Raw genomic sequence first — 20,531 nt, 5'->3', positions numbered from 1 at the left:
AACTAGGAGATGGAATCCCAGTTGGGGGACTCAGATCCTGTGTGGACTGAGGCAAAATACTCAACAATGAGTTCATGTACCAAAACATTCCAAGCAATTGTTGAATTTGCGGTGCCACTAACTTTCAGACAATTTTGGATTAAGTTAGGTTATTCTTGTTTTGTTTTCTTTCTTACTTTGTTACTTTAACACATCATCATCGACTTAGTGATTTTCGAAGACAAGTGTTCTGAACTGGGTGGATGGGAGATGATTATAGATGGCCTTCAGGAAGGTGTCAGAAACCCTAGAAGTTTGTATGTATAGCTTTAATCAGATTCTCAGAGATGCTCCCATCCATAAACTGATTAAAATGCCCATCTAAGAGGGGTGCCTGGGTGGCTCAGTTGGTTAAGCATCCAACTTCAGCTCAGGTCATGATCTCACAGTTCGTGGGTTCGAGCCTCACATCAGCTCAGAGCCTGTAGCCTGCTTCGGATTCTATGTCTCCCTCTCTCTCTGCCCCTCCCCCATCCACACTCTGTCTCTCTCTGTCTCTCAAAAATGAATAAACATTAAAAAAAAATTAAAATGTCCATCTAAGAGAAGCATAGGCCAAGGAAGTGAGAACTCAGGCTAAGACCAGGGGGGCAGAAACCAAGGATAGGGACACATTGTATAGCACCTCAGCTGCCCATTACCTTCTCTCCACAGTACTTTTCCCCTGGACTTTCAAGTCATAAATACCTCACATTCACACCAGCTACAGTTACCTTCCATAAAACCCCTAATGGTATAAACAAAATATCAGGATTTAAAAATCTGTAGCATGCCCAGAACTGAGCCAAGTAAGATTGTAACACAAGTCACGGACTGAAGATCGATCCTTAAATCTGGCCAATGTTTGGCCTTGAAGGTCACTCCTCCCTTCCTCCTCCTTCTTCCAGCACCTGTAAAGGGCCCACTCACTGATGCAGCCATTCTGTTTGGCATCCCCAGATGAGCCACTTCCCTGTGCAATGCAAACAGTCTCACTTTCTGGAGACTTCCCCCCCTCAGCAATCACAGTCCAGGCAAGTGGGAAAAAGTAGTTTTCAGTGGGCAAAAGTAGTTTCAAGTGGGCAAAAGTAGTCCTCACCTGGGCAGGGTCTCACCTGTGGGGCTTAGAGATGTTTCTGGCAAAAATTGGTCCCTTGATCAGGGAAGCACTGGATGAAACAGAACTAAACAGGTTGCCGCACAGCAGGATTTCGCGGAGCCTTTACTATGCTAATGGTCATTGTGCATCTCCAAAAGGGAGATACAATAAACAGCTTTCCTAAATGTGTTGGCTGAAAGAACATCTCTTAGGGCTGGTGTTCAGAAGATCACACCCTGGGAAACACTGCTGTAGGCTTTCCCACAGTACATGGAAACCTTCCTTGCCCCTAACCTCACAGCTCATCTGATAAATTACCAGAGGTGGCGTTGCTGAATTTCTGCCAGGAAGGCAACCTCAATTCTTCTGAGCCAGACAAAGAGGTAGCCAGCCTTCAGGAAGGACCTAGGAACTCGGTATCAGAGAATGGATAACAGTCTGATGACAAATTTGGAGGTTCATGTCTTGAGGCTCCAAAGAACTAGAATCTGCAAAGTGTTCCAGAGAACACTAAAGTCATGATGATAGAACAAAAGGAAGGAATTCACATCTTTCTAGCCTGGTGGGACAGTAGGCAACCAGCAAAGTGAATTTGTCTTTCTCTGACATTCTCATTGTCTGTTGTTTTTCTGGCCCAAAATAAAAGACATTGGCCTCAAGACAGCAAAAGTAGACAAGTAAAAGTAACATAGGTCTCCAGCCTGCAGGGAGACCCAAATAACCTAAGTCTGAAGTTCTTTTTATATAGAGCACAGCCTCACTGGCCAAGGCCCCCCCACCATGACCCGTTTTCAGTATTTGTTTATTCCTGTAGTTCACCCACGTTTATTGAGCACCTACTAGGTGGGATGGCCTGTGGTCAGGAATACCCATCAATTTCCCGGCAGCAAGGCTATTCTTAGTTTTCTGGTGTCTATTTAAAGAGCGCTAATCCTCTCTGCCTCCCCCCCCTGCAATTAGACGCATACCATTTTCCAACCTGGTACGCTGACCTCGCCCAACTGGGAAGGCAGAATGGACAAGTGGCCTCATGCACCCTCTTCCCACCCTCATGCCCTGGGCCAGGAATTCAGCCTTTAGGGGCTCAGGCAGGCTGGGAATCAGCCAAGCCAGAGGAAACATGTGCCTGCTTTGGCTGGACCCTCAATCGGTGCTGGAGTCCAGATCCTCCCTGTTCTGGTTCTCACTGGCAGCACAATGAGGCAGAAAGTGCCAGGAATCAAGAGGAGTATGATGCAGGCAGTAAAGCAGGGTGAGAAAGAAAGACTCTGGACCAGGGAACAGATCTCTCTGCTCAAATATCAGCTTTGCCATTGCACAGCTGGCTGACTTTGGGCACAATTTGTAATTGAGAGCTTAGACTCTGGGCTCAAATCCTGGCTCCATCGTGTACTGGCTGCATTTTAGGCACGTTACATAGCCTCTCTCAGCCTCTTTCCCCATCTGTAATGTGGAATGACAGTGACCATAATGATGATAATTCCTAATGTGTAGGTTTATAGTAAATAATAGAATTAATGTGTATGCATATGAAGTCCTTAGAATAGCTGTCAGTAAATATTAGCTGCTTTAATATTTAATTCCTCTGAGCCCAGATCTCTTTATGTACAAAATAGAAATAAGAGTGCCTTCTCATTGGGTGGTTATGAAGTTTAAGGAGATAATACATGAAAAAGCTCACGTAATACAAAAGTGATTCGATAAGTGTTAGATATTTTATCAGATACTATTATTTTTATTGTCTTTCCAGCTCTCTTAGGCCAAACTACTCCACCTCTCTGGACCTCAGTTTCCCATTTTGTCAAGTGAGAGAGAGCACTAAATCACATGGCTTCTCCAGTATCAGAGCATAGGGGCCCACTGAACTGGGGGTTCAGGGGTCCCCTGAACTGGGGACCCATGTGGCCTGAAAGTCACTTGCAGCAAAGCGGAGTCAGTAGCCTCAGTGCCTTGATTGGCCCAGTGCACCTCCAGTTCCCCCACATTTCTGTGCATAGCTCATTGGACAACCGGAAGGAGAAGAAAAGACGCCTTGCCTTTGCACGTATTATCTTGACCTGCACCATCCTATTAACACAGTGGCCCTTAACCACAGGTTCAGCACTCGAAATGTGACTAGGCCAAACTTAGATGAGCTATGGGTGTAAACTACATACCGAATCTCAAAAACTTAAAGATTTTAAAACCTTACTATACTTTTTTAACTGACTACCTGTTGAAATGATAATACTTTCGGTATATTGTGTTAAGATGGCATTAAAATTAATTTCACCTATTTTTTTACTTTTTTTAATGTGGCATCTTAATGAAAAAATTTAAGATTACATACATGTCCTGTGTTTGTGGCCTCGATATTATCTCTCCTGGTTGGTACTGGTCTAGCCTTAGCTTCTCTGTCTCCCTACTTATGAGTCGCCTAATAAAAAATTCTTCTCCAAGGGACGCAGAAGGAATTTGAACTATTTGGGGTTAACTTTTTTAAAACAAAATAAAACACAGATGTTGACTATCCAGGTGGGGCATTAAATTTTAAGAGCCTCCAGGAATCTCCTCGCTTAAAGGGGCCCTGAATAAATATTAAATCCGCCAAGCCGCCAAAGCATCCCAAGATGTTAGCAGACTTATGAGCACCTGAGGTCTGACATCTGGACTCTGGCTGCCCAACCCATCTCTTGTCTTCTCTGTTGGAAAAGGATGGGCAACAGCTTTGGTTTCCTTTTAAAAGACAGTCACCACTGTTGAACATGCTTAGTGGTGTAGGACGGCTTTTTCTTACGGAGCCGTTCAGCGCTTAACATGTGAAACCGATTTCTCTTATCTCTGTCTCTCTGTGATACACCCACAGAGCTGGGTGCACTATTGCCTGGGAAGGCTGGAATGATATCTTCTTCAGATGTCCTCATTCATTCAAGATACTCTTATCTCATGCCTACTACACATCAGGCAATGAGCTGGTAAGACATGACTCTCTGTACTCCAGCTGGCTCACCATCTAGGAGGGAGGCACCAAGTAGTAATAATCTGATGGTTGACATTTATCAAACCCTCACTACATGCCAGGCAATGAGCCAAGCCTATGACTCACATTATCTCAATGAATCCTCCCATAACCCTATGAGGTTGAGTACTGTTACAGTGTGGTCCATTTTACAGCTAAGACCAATGAGGCTGAGGATGACTGACTTGCCCCAGACACACAGCGAGCAATCAGTGGAGCCAAGGTTTGAACCAGGCATTCCAGCTCCAAACCTGTGCTTTGAACCTCCTCAGAAGCTGCAGAAAGTATGATAACAAACATATAAGCAATGTTCTCTGTAAAACAAGAGAACAGGGTACATCATTTTGCCTGAAAACAAATCAGTTGGTCTTATTCACCTAGAGATCCTACAGTTCAGATTATCTAGACTCAGTGTCACCAACTGGTAACTCACAGGGCTGAACCTGGCCCAAGGACGTTTTGTTTGCCTCACACACACGTGTGTGTTTCTCTTTAATTGTGCCAACAGTTAAAAATCAGAAGATTTCACATTAAAATTTGGGGTATCTAGGGGCGCCTGGGTGGCTCAGTCAGTTGAGCGTCTGACTTCGGCTCAGGTCATGATCTCGCAATCTGTGAGTTCGAGCCCCGCATCAAGCTCTGTGCTGACAGCTCAGAGCCTGGAGCCTGCTTCGGATTCTGTGTCTCCCTCTCTCTCTGCCCCTCCCCTGTTCGTGCTCTGTCTCTCCCTCTGTCACAAATAAATAAACATTTAAAAAAATTTTTTTTTAATTTGGGGTATCTAGCTTCTCTCCTAGAAGACTGGCAATCTGGTGATACTAGGCTCAACATTCTGAGAGACTGGAGCACCAGCTGTCCCTTAGAGAAGGCACAGGGACACTTCAGCTCACCACAGTTGCCACTGTGCTCTATTGCCTTCCCAACTCCAGTACCAATGATAAACTGCTACTTAACATCACATTTGTCCACTGTTTTTGCTGTGGCTTATAATAAAGAAATATTTTTAGTACCAAAGTGGGAAAACAAGAGACCAGGTAACCCCATGTACATTTTTTTGGTACAAATGAGGCATGTTTCCATATGTTTCCCAGGCAGACATCGAGCTTCTGTGATGGGTGTCTTTAGGCATTAGGGTTTGTGATCTGACCTAGATGAGAGGTAGGAAGACCTAGGCCAAGAGAGAATGAACGAACAAACTGGAACTCACACCTACACTTGCCTGTTTCAGGGGTAGCCTTTTGCCATTGTACTCATTTGCTTAGAAATGTACCCCAAGAGCAATATGGATATTGGGGCTCTCTTGCATCTCTCAGTACTTCTGGTAAACATTTGTAGCAAGAAGCTACAGTCATGGGAACCTGGGGTCTCTGTCTTATTGTTGGGGAGGGGAGTGGACTATGATTGCCCAATAGGGCACATGTTTGATCTGGGTCTTCTTTATTTTTTTAATGTTTATTTATATATTTTGAGAGAGTGTGTGTAAAAGGGGGAAGGGGAGAGAGAGAGGGAGACAGAGGATCCGAAATGGGGTCTGTTTTGGCAGCAGAGGGCCTGATGTGGGGCTCGAACCCCTGAACTGTGAGATCATGACCTGAGCCAAAGTTGGACACTTAACCAACTGAGCCACCCAGGCGCCCCTTGATCTGGGTCTTCTAAACCCCTTCGTCTTTCATGTAAACCAAGTTCCATCAGATCGCACACATTTGAATCTCAAGTCTTCATCTGAGCCAGGCTTTCCCAAGAGAACTCTTCTCACCTACAGAGGTTTGAGCTGAGCCATTAGCCACATTTCCTGGAGCTCAGGTAGACTGTGGATCAGGAAGACCTTATTTTGATGTATATTGAATCTAAATCCCACCTCTTTTCTGTCAGCTCCGGTGGTGGTGTTAGTGGGGATCAAAAGAATTTTTACCAAGCTTTCCAACCATCAATGACAGACACCAAAGTGACCTTAATTTTAAATTCCAGCCACCGACTAGGTCTGCAAGGCTGCTATCTGTTTGGCACATCAACTCTTCTCCAACAGGAAATTTGATGGCCAACTATGTCATCCGATAAAGCATGTCAGCTCATTAGCGGTTTTGTTCAGTTGCAGCCCTCATCCGCTTTTACAACCACAGAGATCCTGGCTCTTATCTTAATAGACCATATTTCTAAAGAAGTTACCTCCTGAAAGGTGTTGTTGATGGATTTAGGTGCCCAATTATTCAGCCAGACTAGAGATCCCCCTCGAAGGGAACTTGACACGTAGTAAGCATTCAGGAAAATACCATTACTAGAAGTATTTGTGGAAGAGGTGCATACATCCCACAGAGAGCCAATCCTGCTATTTTACAGAGAGAAGCCTAAAATCCAGAGATGCTGACATCACCAAGGTGTTTCCAAAATCAGGTGGTGACCCAGATCTAGACCTCAGGTGTCCTGATTCCAGTGCTCACTCCTGTACACTGCACATCTCCCAGCCCCAGGATAGACGGGGGTAGATGGGGGCACAGGATATGCACTCTACATCCAACTTCAGTGTCACTGATCCATTTCCCAGGCCCTCCCATTGGCCACCCCAGCATCTTCTACCTGTGCCTGTCAGAGTCTAGGAGTATAGGACTTGGCCTCCCAATTTCACAAGCAGGCTGTGTGGCCAGGTTCTGGAACCACACCAGTTCTGACTATCCACATCTGTTTAATTGGAACAGTGACCCTCACCATCCTGTTTTCCTGGGTGGGGTGTTGTGATCATCAAAAAAGATCAGGTGGACTTAAGACTCTAAAGTAGGGAACTTGGTTGTTCCTCTGTTTTGTGGGAGTCAGTATGGTTGAGTGGGAAAGCATTAGACTGAGGAATAGGGGCCAAACAACCATGGTTTTGAAACTCAGCTCTCTGTATGTGACCCCAAAAAACATCTCATCTCTCCGAGCCCCATTTTCCATACCAAAATTAAGTGAGAACATGCATTCTGCCATATAATATAACAACAGTATAACTAAAAGTCAATATTTATTGAGTTTTTAGTCTGTGCTAAACATTCTCCTTGAATTATTTCACTATTTACCAACCCAGTGTGGTACTATTATTCCCCCTCATGAGGAAATTGAGGCCAGAGAATTTACCCAAGCTCAGGAACAGCAGAGCTCACAAGAGCTACTATGTTTCCAAATCTTAAAGGCTATGAGTCTATTCATGGTGATCAAGTCTAGGTCAAAAGGGAATCCCTCCTAACTTCTGAACCACAAGGATCAGCCAAACACTGGTGATCCTTCAAGTCACAAAACCATGTCCTCATGAAGTCTGACTCGGGCTTCCAGGCTCACCTTCCCACGTTTTAATCTGGGGGATTATAGAAGCCCTGAATTTCTGAATGAAACCATCCTTCTCTGCAAGCAACTGGGCTATCTGATGCCTAACACCCTCATTCTGAGACAGATCAAAGATGGGAGGAGAGAAAGAGGGGAGGGAATAATTGTCATGCACTATTTAAGGTCTCTGGTTCCAGAATGGTTCTGGTCTGCTCAGAATTTCCTCTCCCTCCATCCCCCGCCCCGCTGCCCATCCACCCCCTGTCATTCAAGGGTTCTGTTTTTCCACTGGCTGAACTTTACCTTGGGCTTTCTGAGGACAAATCTCACAGCTTTCCTTCGCTTCCCCACCCCCACAAAAAGCCAGGTGGCCACAGGCCTGGGAATACTTAGCGTCTCTCCTCTCTGTGCCGTGAATGCCACTGTTAGGGGATAAGGTTTACATGCACATAAATCAGAACTGGGTGTTGGGCCACATGGACCATTCTTTCTGTGGCAGCCAAACCATCTGGGGCTCACAGATGGCTATAAGTGCATCAGGAGAGGTTCTTTAGGTCCCCTTCCCTCCTCCAGACATTAATATTTTAGCCACCGAGCAAAACATCCTCTTAGTTCCACCACGGCTGAGATGGACACCTTGTAACCTCCTGTCAAACACTATTTAATGAGTCCCTTTAGCTAGAATCAATACATACTGGTCTACTCCAGCCTGTCAGAGATTAACATAGGAAAACAGATCCCTGAACCCATGTAACCTCTGAGAAGGTATACAACTCACCCAGGACGTGCTAGTGACCTGCCAGCTCTTCCAGCCCACTCCTAGCACTGTGGGTAACCAGGAAGATGGTAAGGGTAGTGAATGCATGGGCCTGCCCACGTGGAGAAGGGATGGTAAAGTGGTGTAAAGTTAAAGAACCACTCTCAGAAGAGTGAAGAATAGTGATCTGCTATGGTCCATGAGCTATTTTTAGCACTTCAGTAAGCCAACCCAAATCATACAATAAATTATCCAATAAGAAAGCTTCTCAGGCTTAAGAAGACACCAGGTTTCTTTGCTTTGGGCTGCAATTAGTTTGTGTGTTAGCTAATTATGTCAGAAAAATGACTGGCTAGCATCGGCCATTATAAATATCTTTTAACTGGTTTTTGTGGAAAAATAATTGACACACAAAAATGGGATGGTTAATTTATCCAAACATGGAATCCATGGAGGGAAAGGCAATAAAAATAGTCCTTGGCATTGACAAGGCTGGAATCGCTGGTTCAGTGGAAGGAGCACTGGCCAAGGGATCAGACATAGGGTCTGAGGCTTGGTTTTGTTAGGACCATACGGCAATAAAATCGGGGGCAGCAGGGGAGGACAGAGCTGGCGAGGCTGGCTATGGAAGAAAACCAAAGAGAAGCATCCCGAGGGGAACCCTGGCAGCAGGGAGTCCAAAAACCCATGTGGAGGAAGCTGCAAAAGGAGAAGCTCCAAGGCGAAGGAGTCCTAGCCCTTGGTCTACACCGATTCAGAATACAACTTTTGCATAGACTCCATTTCTTAGAGGTATGATCTTGGACAAGCAATTTCATGCCTCTAGCATCAGATCGCTCCCCAGGCAGCTGGGATGGGTGGTATCCACCTCACAGGGTGACGGATACACACGCAAGGATTTTGGTGCAGTGCCTGGAGCATAATACATACCTCTCAGGGAAAGGTAGTTGTCATTTTTGGTGATCCTCTTCTGAAGTGACATTTAGAGTCTCCCAAGCTTTTTTTCCTCTGGAAGCATGATGGAGCACCATGGTCAGAAGATGGGACTGGACTTAGCAAGTAGTGCAGACAGCCCAACAGGTCCTTCCCCTCTCAGAGGGGTTAGATGTGTCCCTCTGGGTGGTACACAGCCCTTAGGTCTCTCCCAGCTCAAGAATGACTCACTCTGGGAATTTCCCATGCTTTGGAGAATTTGATTTTTACTAAAGATGGTGTTTTCAGCATGTTCACAATTTGGGCAAGGTGTGACTATTTTGCACCAGTGCTAGGGAGTGGGCAGGGAAATGGGACCAAATGAGACCTCAAGAACGGGAAGTTATTGAAGGTGTTCAAAGCTGAGGGGACAGCATGGGGCAAGACTCAGACAGAATCTGAACAGCAGGAGCTAGAAGGGCGTGGTGAGAGGGTGACGAAGAGGGAGGCAGGGGTAAGACTGGCCCTCTTTGGAAACATTTATGACACTTCATCCCAAGAGTTCAATGAAGGGTTTTAAGCAAGACAGTGAAACTGTCTCTTAAATCAGCACTTCAAGCTCCCATACTGACCCCAACATGTTTCTTGACTAGAACCCACCATGCTTGCCTCTCCGCAGTCCATCCATTCCCAGCCACGCACCATCCAAATGCACCAGCAAGGGCAGTAGGGCGACACAAAGGGAGGAGTTCTCTCACTGTCACCATGAGTCTGGCCAGGGCCAGGCAACGAGGGGACATCTTTGAGGCAGCACGTGTCTTCAACATACAGCCACATGTGTCTAGACCTGAGCTCATGACAAACCCCAAAGCCAAGCAACTTAATGTGATGAAAGGCCCCTTGCTTACTGTGAAACCAAAAAAATAAAACCATCTTCAACTGAATGACTCCCAACCTGCAACAAGTCAAGAGCCATGGCTTTTGGGGGCACTTAAGCCCTTCTCTCCCTATAAAAATGCTCCCATCAACTTGGTCCAAGTGGCCCTAGTTTCGCTCCCTTTCAGAGGGACAAAAGGATAAGCAAAAAGGAAAACCTCAGACAATCACTAAAAATGATAAACTGTGTTGCCATTTGAGAGAAGCATGAAGTCTCTCCAGCACAAGGCTGTAATAGTTCTTCTATCCCTTCGTGTTGCACATCTGAAAAGAACCATGTGAACAAAGCCACTCTGGAGGGCAAACTGGCAGGTGCTGTTAAAATGTAAAATGCACCTACCTATGTCCAAGAATTCCAGTTGCACATCTGCCATGAAGAAATATTTGCACACGTGAACAAGAGAATGAGACAACTATCTATTGCAGTGCTTTTTGTAAACATGAAAAGTTGTTAGAGGGGCGCCTGGGTGGCTCAGTTGGTTAAGCGTCTGACTTTCAGCTCAGGTCAAGATCTCCCCGCTCATGAGTTTGAGCTCCACGTCAGGCTCTGTGCTGAGAGCTCAAAGCCTGGAGCCCACTTCTGATTCTGTCTCCCTCTCTCACTGTCCCTTTCCCACTCATGCTGTGTCTCATTCTCTCAAAAATAATGTAAAAAAATTGTTTTAAACATTGTTAGAAACCTAGACATCTGTCAATAGGGAAATGGCCAAACAAATACATCCTACAGGGATATATATTATAGTAATATGATAGTATATAGTAATATATAACATATAGTATGACAAATGATATAATATAAGGCAATTAGCATATAGTATAGTAGTTGATTATACTTTAGAGCCAGGCTGCTGGATTTTAAATACAGGCTTTGCTACTATCTTGAACAAGTTACCTAATTTTTCTAAGCCTCAGTTTCCTCATCCATAAAATGGAGATGACAGAATAGCACACCTGCCTCATAGGATTATCGAGAGAATTAAATGAGTTAATGCACGTTACCTCCTTAGAATGGTGCCCAGCATACAGTAACCACTCTATGCTTGTTAGCTTTTTAATTATAATTAATTGCAATCCCTTGGAATACTATACATAGAATGAAGCAGATCTATATGTATATTTGCTGAGAACAAGACCTAATACATATTGTTCGGTTACAACAAGCAGAATGCTATATGCAATATTCCACTATTTATGGTATTCTACTGTTCCTGTGTCTAAGGGAAAAACTACTATACATTTTCCTTGGGTACCTACATATGTAAATGCATCAGGAGGAAAAGATCCAGAGAAGCTAGAATGAGAGAAAGTGCTCAAAAAGGACGTTACCCTTATATAATTTTAGACAGATGATAGATGATTAGATAGATAGATAGATAGATAGATAGATAGATAGATATGGATGGATGACTGGCGATGAATGGACGATGGATAGATGGAGGGATACACATGTACACACAGATACATACATACATGGGTGTAGAATGTATTTACATAATACTTGTGACTTTTAAAATGTGGAGAAAAAAATTAAAAGGCCAAGGTGTTGCAAATTATTATTCCCCTTTTATAAATGAGGAAACCAAAGCTTAAAGACGTCCAATAACATGCCTAAGTGCACACCACCAACAAGCCCCAGAGGAAGGATTTAAACCCAGCTCTGCCCACCGCAAGGCCTTTCTACCACCCCAGGCTGCCTCTCAAGGCCACCCAGGAGGTGACGATGACAAAGGCTAGAAGAAGGGGCCTCCTTGTCCATACTGGCTCGAATGGTAAAAGCCAAATGCAATGGAGAATTGTGTTGTTGTTTTTGTTTTTAATTAATGAACCTGTTGGAATGTGCCATTCAGCAGTGGAGCTGAATAGTTCCTGCTGTTCCTGCAAAACAAACAAAAGTCCCTCCACCCAAGCCACTTCTGTGGCCACTTTTCTAGCCTTATCTATCCAGGGACTGTGAAAGGGACACAGAACCGTGGGAGAGGCACCTTCTCCAGCCAGCCAGGACCCAGTCTCTGGTGTTCCTGCAACCACACCAGCCATCTACATAGAGTGGGCACCTCATCCTGGGCAGCCCCAACTCATCCCATCTAGAAGAGGAAGGGTCGTAAAGCCCAAGATGACTGGTCTCCATTAGCTTTACTTCTCCTGGGTCTCAGGGTGATAAACTGAGTCATTACTTTACCTTGACTTGTGGTTTTGAGGGTCTCTTTCATAGCCAAAGAACATTAGAAATTTTTCTTTATTTTTCTCTATTTATGCCCTAAAATGATAACAATAATAACAATAACAACAGTAATAATAATAATTTCTCCCTCCTAGAAGATGATGTTTACTTAAAACCTCAGGTCATTCTGGCTCTCTTCATACTTTTTTTTTAACTTTTCTCTCTTTTTTAAAAAATTATTTAAATTCAAGTTAGTTAAAACACAGTATTGTACTGGTTTCAGGAGTAGAACCCAGTGATTCATCACTTACATATGACACCCAGTGCTCATCCCAACAAGTGCCCTCCTTAGTACCCATCACGCATTTAGCCCATCCCCCACCCACCTCCCCTGCAGCAACCCTCAGTTTATTCTCTGTCTTTAAGAGTCTCTTATGGCTTGCCTCCCTCTCTGTTTTTATCTTATTTTTCCTTCCATTCCCTTATGTTCATCTGTTTGGTTTCTTAAATTCCATATATGAGTGAAATTATATGACATACTTTTAATGACAACTTCCCCAAATTAATAAGTAAAGCATTCTTCAAATATTAACCCTTCATTCCACTTCAGTCCAAGGAAGGGTCTTTTGCCTTAGCATATCAAGAGTAAATGAAATTTGAAAAGGTTTTGAAGAACTGCATGACTAAGAAGGAATTAGCCTTAGCATTTAGTAACTGGGTGACTTTGGACAAGCACAACCTTTCCCAGACTTGATGTTTTCCATCTGAAAAAATGGGTGTGATACCTACTCTTAAGGTTGCTGGGTGGATGAAAGACACAGGATCTGTGAAGTGCTTGCACCTAGTAGGGGTCTGGGAGATGTCTCTTCCTTCCTATGTAGTGCAGTTCTCCTCTTTCTAGAGTTCCCGAGATTCGGAAAGCCTAGGTCCTCTCCCCAAGTGGCTGGCTCCTCTCTGAAGTCTGAACCTTTTTATTTTCCTTAGGTCACAAAGCCCAGTGAGGAGTGTAATTGTGTGTGTGTGTGTGTGTGTGTGTGTGTGTGTGTGTGTGTGTGAGAGAGAGAGAGAGAGAGAGAGAGAGAGAGAGAATAGATCTGGCTTCTTTGAAAATGGCTTCTTTTCTAAAACCACAACCTCAGATCTGATACCAAAAGAATCTGCTGGCATTGGTCCCTGTCAAAACAATTTGGAGATATCCAGAGACTGTCCTCCAGGGCTGGCAGCGGGCCCCCAAGCTGAGCCTCACTCTTGAATTCCCAACAGTCTCAGGAGGCAGGCCCCCAACACTCTATGGCACAGCCCCATTCCTCTATGCAAAGGAGGCTGGAGAGAAGGGCTTGGCATTCTGAAGCAAAATTCTCTCTCTCTATTGCCCGCCTCCTGCAGAAACCACACACACACACACACACACACACACACACACACACACACCAATTTTCAGAAGGCTCTTGGCACTGCCTGCCCCTTCCTGAGCTGGACCGAGCTGCTGGAGCAGGATCTAGCCAGCCAAGGCTGCCTTCTTCATTCCCAGCCCCCTCCTCTCCCTCCTCCAGAGTCAAGGTTTTGTCAGGAGTTTCAGGGGCAATGACTGGTGGGGAGGGGGCCACAGACATCCTGGCTGCTGCCAAGTCCTTTTCTTTCCCCTACAGTATGTTTTATAAGCCAGCATGTAGTTTATTCTTCTCCTAAACACTTCACTAGGGTGCAGGGCCTGGAGTTGCCATAGAAACACCTTTTAACTCCTCCCCACCCAGAAAGCAGTGCCAATCCCCAGGGTTTGGGGGGAGAAAGGCAAAAAGAGACACCTGTGGATGAGGAGAAAAGAGAGAGAAGACCATGGGGGGTTCTTTAGACAGGGCCAAATCAGGCATGCGGCGCCCTTTGCCCGGCAACATGGCAGCCGGCCACAAAGAGAAAACAGCCAGGAAGGTTCTGGAAGAGGAAGCTGGTGGTCTGGCTTGAGCGTCTTTAATGGGCTACAGCGTTGATTAGTGGGGTCGTAAGGGTCAAGAAGGATGGGGAGCTTCTACACATCTCCTTCACTGAGAGGACAGGCAGAGCTGCAACCCAGACTGGAAACCAGAAAGGCCACAAGCAAGAAAAAACTGGGAGCCACCTACTGGACACCGGCAGAGTAGTGTAAGGCAGTGGAGGTCAACAAGCAAGCAGCCCACATCCACACCTCCCATTTTTAAAAGCATTATCTCATCCCCACCACTAGTGCAGTGCACCAAAGCTAGGCAGGACGATTTGGAGTGGTGCCAGCATATCGAAGATTTTTTGTTTCTTTTTTATTTTTGCTACCACAATGTTCTGGTATGTGGGTACTTCCTGGCAACTTAGCCTTTTCTCTGGGCAGTTTTTTGAGGGAGGAGATTTCTTGAAGAAATCCAGAGGAATCACAAGAAACTTTCTGCATCAGCCCGGACCCACAGCAGGAAATCTAAACAATAAACAGAGTCCATCAGTGCAGCCATTAAAAGCAGGGTCTCCTTGCTGCTCTTTCCACTGTTTTCTGGTGAACTTGCAGGGTGAAAACCCAAAAGCCAAGGGCAAGGGGGAGGCATGAGGTTCCCCTCTCCCTGCACACCAAAAAATCCAAGTGAACACACCCAAACCATTGTTAAGCAGAAGAGGACGCCCTGACTCCACCTGTCAGCCTCCTGGACTCCTCACTAACCCAAACCAGACCCCACCAGCAGCAGCAAGAGTGGCTTCCAACACTACCCAGGTGGGAATGTCACCAAAGGGGTGAGGATGGAGGAGGGACAGGCCAAGTGGAATTTGGGTGGGGGCGGTCAGAGGAGAAAGAGGAAAACCTTCCAGGTCTCAGGCAGCCCAATAGAATCCTTCAGGCAATCCAGAAACCAAGGGGCCAGCCAGATTCCCCGGGGAATGGGAAGGGTGCACAGCATGGGCCCCAGGAAACTCTAACAAGGGTGACCCCAGGTCACATAAACACCCTCGCCTGCCAACTGGACTGACCTTCTGGTCACCACAGCCACCTCCCTGACTTCTCCTAGGCTCAGCGGGGCCCACCAGCAGTGCCCCTCCCAACTCTAGCTGCCTCCCTTGCCAGGCTCCTGTCTCCTCCCCCTCTGCCCCTGCAGCACACTTGTGGAGGCCCTCACCCAGGACCCAGTGGAAAATTTTCCTTCTTCTTTATGACTTAAAACACACACGCTCCATTCTTCACCTCTGAATCGACACAGGCAGAGGGCAGCTAGACTGTGCCCCACCCCATCCCAGCCCAAGTACACACACACACACACACACACACACACACACACACACACACACACAGCAGGGGCCACTGGACTTGCATGCTTTATGAGCTAGAAAGGAGAGGAGAGATGTTTTCCAGCTGCTACTCCACCTCTGGCCATCCAAACACAAGTGTCCCAAAACACTCCCAAACAAGTTCTCCCAGGACACTCGAAAGGCCCTGGATAGAAACTGGTTCTACTTCTTACTGAGTCTCTAACCAAGACACTAACTCCAGTTTGGAATCATCACCATGATGTGACCCTTGGCATCTTTGTTCTTTTGGTGACAAATCTGTTTCCCCCTGCTCCTTCTCCCCCTCCCCACACACAGTCAAGGGGGAAAAAAAATAGCCTTCCTGTGAATTCTCACAGCTATGTGATAAGTGATCCCTCACACACGCCGCCTCCTGCTTGCTATCAACACTCTCAAATACAGTTCCTCCAGGGAAGGGTCAACCCCACAGCTTTCTTCTCATTCCCCCCCCTTAAATCCACTCAAACTTGGCAGTCCAAGAAGCTCGGTTAGCAGTTGCTTGGGAAGTGGGAGACTGCGTTGGGTCTCAGTGAAAGGAATGAACTTCATGGGTGCAGGAGAAAATGCAAACTCAGGAAACTTCAAGATTCTCCTGCAACTTTGTGCACATGGCTGGCAACTTTTTTTCAAACTATTGAACATCCCAATACTTTAGTTGGTTGGCATTCCAAGTTTTAGGAATCCTTTCCCACCCTTCTCCCCCAGCACTGCCTCTCGTGATAGTGAAAAGGGAAATGTTCCAGATGTCAAAAGGACCAACAGGAGAGCAAAGGCTGCAAGGGGTTCCCTCAGCCACCGCGGGTTTTCTCTGTAGGGCATCTGCGCCTTCAGCCATGCCAGGTCCTCCGACCGAAGAAACTGGGTCTTGCCACCCCACCCCAAGCTGAGGCAGAGAAAAGGAGCCGGGCTCGCCATGCCACCCGGAGCTGCGCCGGGGTCAGGACTGCAGCGCGAGAGCGGGCACCGCGGGGGCTCTGGCGGGGACACCCGGAGCGCTTACCGATGTCAGAGTTGCAGAAGGCGTCCTGGGGGTGGCTGGGCGAGCATGTGCACGCCTCGGCGCCCCAGTGCCCCAGGCTCCAGCTGCCCAGGAGCACTACTAGCCCGAGCCAGGGAGTCATCGCCGCTGCCGCTGCTGAGGCTGCTGCTCGCCTCTCCAAAGTTGAAGCGCGCGCCGCTGGAGGGGCCGCTGCAGCCCGAGCTCGCCTGCCCGGCCGTGCGGGGCAACTTTGACCTCGGGCGCGCTGCCCTCGGAGTGCCCACCGCACGGGATGGGGTGCAGCGAGGCTGCCTCGGAGCTGGCGCACGACTCTGCGGGCCGGCGGTCTCTCCGCGAAGGAGCAGGAGCTGGGGCGGAGCAGAAGGAGGAGAAGCCGTCTGAGCGCCCGCCCGCTGCCCGCTCTGCGCCGCTGCCGGGCGGCCGAGTGATATAGCGCGGGTCCCCCGGGCACCCCCTCTCGGGCACGCGGGGCCCGCCCCCACCGACCAATGGCAGAGCCGCATTACCTCATCGTCCCTCCGAAGGGGGCGGGGCCGGGGGCGCGGGCCGACGGGGCGGGGCGCCCCGGACCGTTCAGATCCTTATAGGGAATAATGCGGCTGTGGGCACAGGAGTGGGTGAACCGGAACGCGCTCGGGACCTACGCTTCGCGGAGGGGCCCCCCGAGCGGCGCTCGCGTGTCCCATCTCTCTGGTACCCTGACCACACACCCACCCTTCTCTCTGCGCACTTCTGATCCAAACCACGGTCGACTGCCACCAACCCGTCCTCGGGTCAGAGGCGGTCCTGGCCTTGGAGACCCTGACTGCGCCTGGTGGAAGGCTAAGGAAAAAGGCCAAATTCTCCGCCTTCTCTGGAGAGAGCAGGGTCAGAGGGGAAAGAGCCAGCTGACGACCTACGCCCCCACCCCCGACTTTCCTGGATGTGAGGAAGCCATCTGCCCTTTGGAGCTGGCTATAATGGACTGTGGTTTCTCCAGGCTCACCCAGAGTAAACCGTGAAGGCATTCAACAAACACTGTTCTGGATGTTGTAATGAACAAAACAGATTCCTTGCTTGCATGAAAGTTGCAGGCAATGCATCAGTGAATTCACGAATGCATTGGGTAATGTTCTATGGTGATAGTACCATGAAGAAACAAAACTTAGTAATGGGTTAGAAATCACTGGGGAGGGCACCGCTTTCTATGTGCCAGTAAGATAAGGTATCTCTAAGGAGGTGACGTTCTAGCTGAGATGTGAGCAGGGAAAAAGGAGTGGGAGGAACTCCTGTGGAAATCTGGGAGGAGAGAACACCAGTCAGGGAGAACAGCAAGTGCAAAGGCCCTGAGTTTATTTGAAAAGCGGTGAGTAGAAAGGGCAGGAGGAATGGTAACCCCACCAAGGCCAGACAAGTCTCCATCCTTCAGAAAGGAATTTGGGGGTGAACTGATCCCACCCTGCAGTAACACCAGATTCTGGAGAGCTATCCAGGATCCTAGACTACTAGCTGTAATGGATAATTGCCGGTAACTAATACTATAACTATCCTGATTATTGAGTAACATCTTGATTCTGCCTTATATTTTCCATGCCACACCTCATTATATCTCACAAAATTTCTTTTAGATAGGAAAAGCACAAAGTATTATTGACGTTTTCCAGATGAGGAAACTGGCACAGAACGGTGGCATGACTTGGCAACCAGCCAGGAACTCAGTTCATTCATTTGCACCGAAAGAAATGAACTTCCCTGGAGTTGCTTGATTTCCCTGGACTTCAGCAGTAACTAGCTGTCACCACGCAGATGCCCTTTTGCAGCTGGAGTCTTCTATCTTTCTCTTCGTGCTCCCTCTCTCCCTTTCTCTCCTAACTCATTCTGTTTAGAAAGACACTTGAATGTTTTGGCTATAGAAATGCTGAAAACTTGGAACAAAATAAGGACCGGGAATACTCCTCAGAAATGCAAGTTCAACTTCTTTCTCAGAAACCCTATTACATCTCAGAGAAGTGATATTGGGATGACAGAAGCAGAAAATTTCATTGAAAATGGTATTTCCAAGAACATTTTTTAAACTCCTTCATCCCCCCCCCCCTTAAGAATTGTAGCTATAAAGAAGGAATCGAGTTTTCTACATTTTTCTGCCTTATCCCCTCCCCAGCTTTTAAGCCCCTTCCCACCTTACCTCTAGCCATGGTCTGGCCCAGATAGATCTTTCCCCTCTTTCAATGTTTACCTCAGCACTTGGCTTACAGTTTCATGGAATATAATTGTATCATTTCCCCCAAGCACACTAAAATATTTTGAGACCTGAGATATTTGGCCACACTGTTTTTTAGCCCTCTGAACACAATAGGGTCCCAGGAGACTTGGGTGGGGGTATGGCCAGCAGCCCATTGAGTCTGGAGCAATGGACACTCCAGAGTCCACTCCAAGGATCCAGGTTGAATAAGGGCATACTTGGTGGGATTTGAGAGTTTTACTTAACCTTGCATGATGCCAGTCATGTGGAAGGTTTTAGAAGCCTTTCCAGACCAAGTCCACTTTGGATAAACATCTTATGTGATAAAGGCCCTCTCTTCTCTTTTTTTTTTTTCTTGTCACTTTACGGTTTTGTCCAAAATGCCAATATTTCCTCCAAGGGAAGGCTTCCCTCAAACACGAGTATCAGGCAGGTAACTTTGGTTGAACTTCAAGCAGTAGGTTCCTTATAGGAAGAATCTGAAGCATTTGATTATGGCAGCTACTTAATTATGTAAGCACCAGGAGTAATCTGATTGTTTTTCCAGCTGAAAGGTAATGAAATTGCCTTTTGGTTTATTTCCTCCTGCTCCCTATCCTAAGCTGGTTCACACAGCCTTTGGAGTTCAGCTTCCCTTTCAGTCAGGAAGTTGCCCATAATGTCGAACTCCAGGGGACTCCCCTCAGCCCACCCATGAGAATTCAGCTCAGTCCTCTCCCCGAGGAAGAGGTGCCTTACTGCTAGGGTCAGCCCCATCAGCAAGCAGACCTCACAGGCATCAATCTGGATATCATGGTGTCCATAGACCTACATAATAATATGTAAGAATTACTTTTTCAAGACTGTTTTATAAGCTAGATGGAGTGGACCTGCGGCTGGTGGTAACAATGACCATACCGGCTCACCTACTTTCTCTTGACAGCAAAGAACAGTGATAGATTTGTAAACCTTGAAAGAACTGCAGAAGTCTCGAAATCTCTCTGGCCTATCCTCAAACTTACCAAGCTTACCTGATATCCCCTTTCCTGGAACTTTTCCAGGGAAGGTGGGTCCACATCCACCCCCTTTATATCAAGTTACAGGATGCTGGAATCTATGAGAAGTCTCTCACAGACATTTAGAGGTCCTATAAAAGGACCCAAGAGACTATCCATCCTAATTTTATAGGTGGGGAAGGTAAGGTGATTCAGACAGGTGAAAAAACCGCCCAACCTATCACAGTCAGCTAGTGGCACAGCCAGAATTGGGTTGCAGCTGCCTAATTCCTTACCTGGCTCTCTCCCACACACTCATGGGTCTCAGTTCCCCCAATCTGCAGCACATGACCTAATGCTTACACCCTAGTCATTCGAAACTCCAACCACTCGTGGTCCTGAATCTGCATTTCAGATCTGTAGATGAGTTTCTTTCAGAGTCTCAGAGACTCTTTGCACAGTCTGTAACATGTGGAGAATTCCTCCTGCCACGTGCACTGGCTAAATGGTTCTCTATTATGATAATAATCATCTCTGAGCCAATCAGAATGCATACCGCTCTGTTCTCCCCAGAGGTTTATGTCTTGTGTGTTTATTTTTCCCCTTTCTGTATTATTATTTAACACTTTTTGAAAACATTCCAAACATATTACTGCAAAGAAATGCATGAAACTTTATTTCTGGGGGACAAAGAGAGGCTGGGTGGAAGAAAAAAAAAAGCAAATGATGTGAGATTGGTTCCAAAAGTCACTACAGAAGGACAGGTGTGTGTGTGGACAAGTCACGTCACCTGTCCAGACCTCAATTTGTGTGTTTATTGGATGAGATCTGTAACTTAATGGTCCCCAAGGTCCCCCTTGG

At 46.8% G+C, this 20,531-nt stretch overlaps 2 protein-coding genes across 2 annotated transcripts in view; one reads left to right on the top strand and one right to left on the bottom strand.

The window, feature by feature from the left end:
* TIMP3 (TIMP metallopeptidase inhibitor 3) overlaps positions 1 to 16,895 on the bottom strand; it is a 59,151-nt gene extending 42,256 nt beyond the window's left edge. Inside the window, exon 1 of the mRNA XM_047865462.1 lies at positions 16,476 to 16,895. Within this exon, the coding sequence (XP_047721418.1) occupies positions 16,476 to 16,596 (121 nt within the window). The 5' untranslated portion in view covers positions 16,597 to 16,895. The remainder of the gene's footprint in view (positions 1 to 16,475) is intronic.
* SYN3 (synapsin III) overlaps positions 1 to 20,531 on the top strand; it is a 419,700-nt gene that overhangs the window by 161,239 nt on the left and 237,930 nt on the right. The window lies entirely within an intron of this gene.

Source organism: Prionailurus viverrinus, chromosome B4, assembly GCF_022837055.1.
Source record: "Prionailurus viverrinus isolate Anna chromosome B4, UM_Priviv_1.0, whole genome shotgun sequence".
NCBI classification, from domain to species: Eukaryota; Metazoa; Chordata; class Mammalia; order Carnivora; family Felidae; genus Prionailurus; species Prionailurus viverrinus.
The sequence above is the reverse complement of the archived record's forward strand: the minus strand, read 5'-3'. Positions and strand labels throughout refer to the sequence as shown.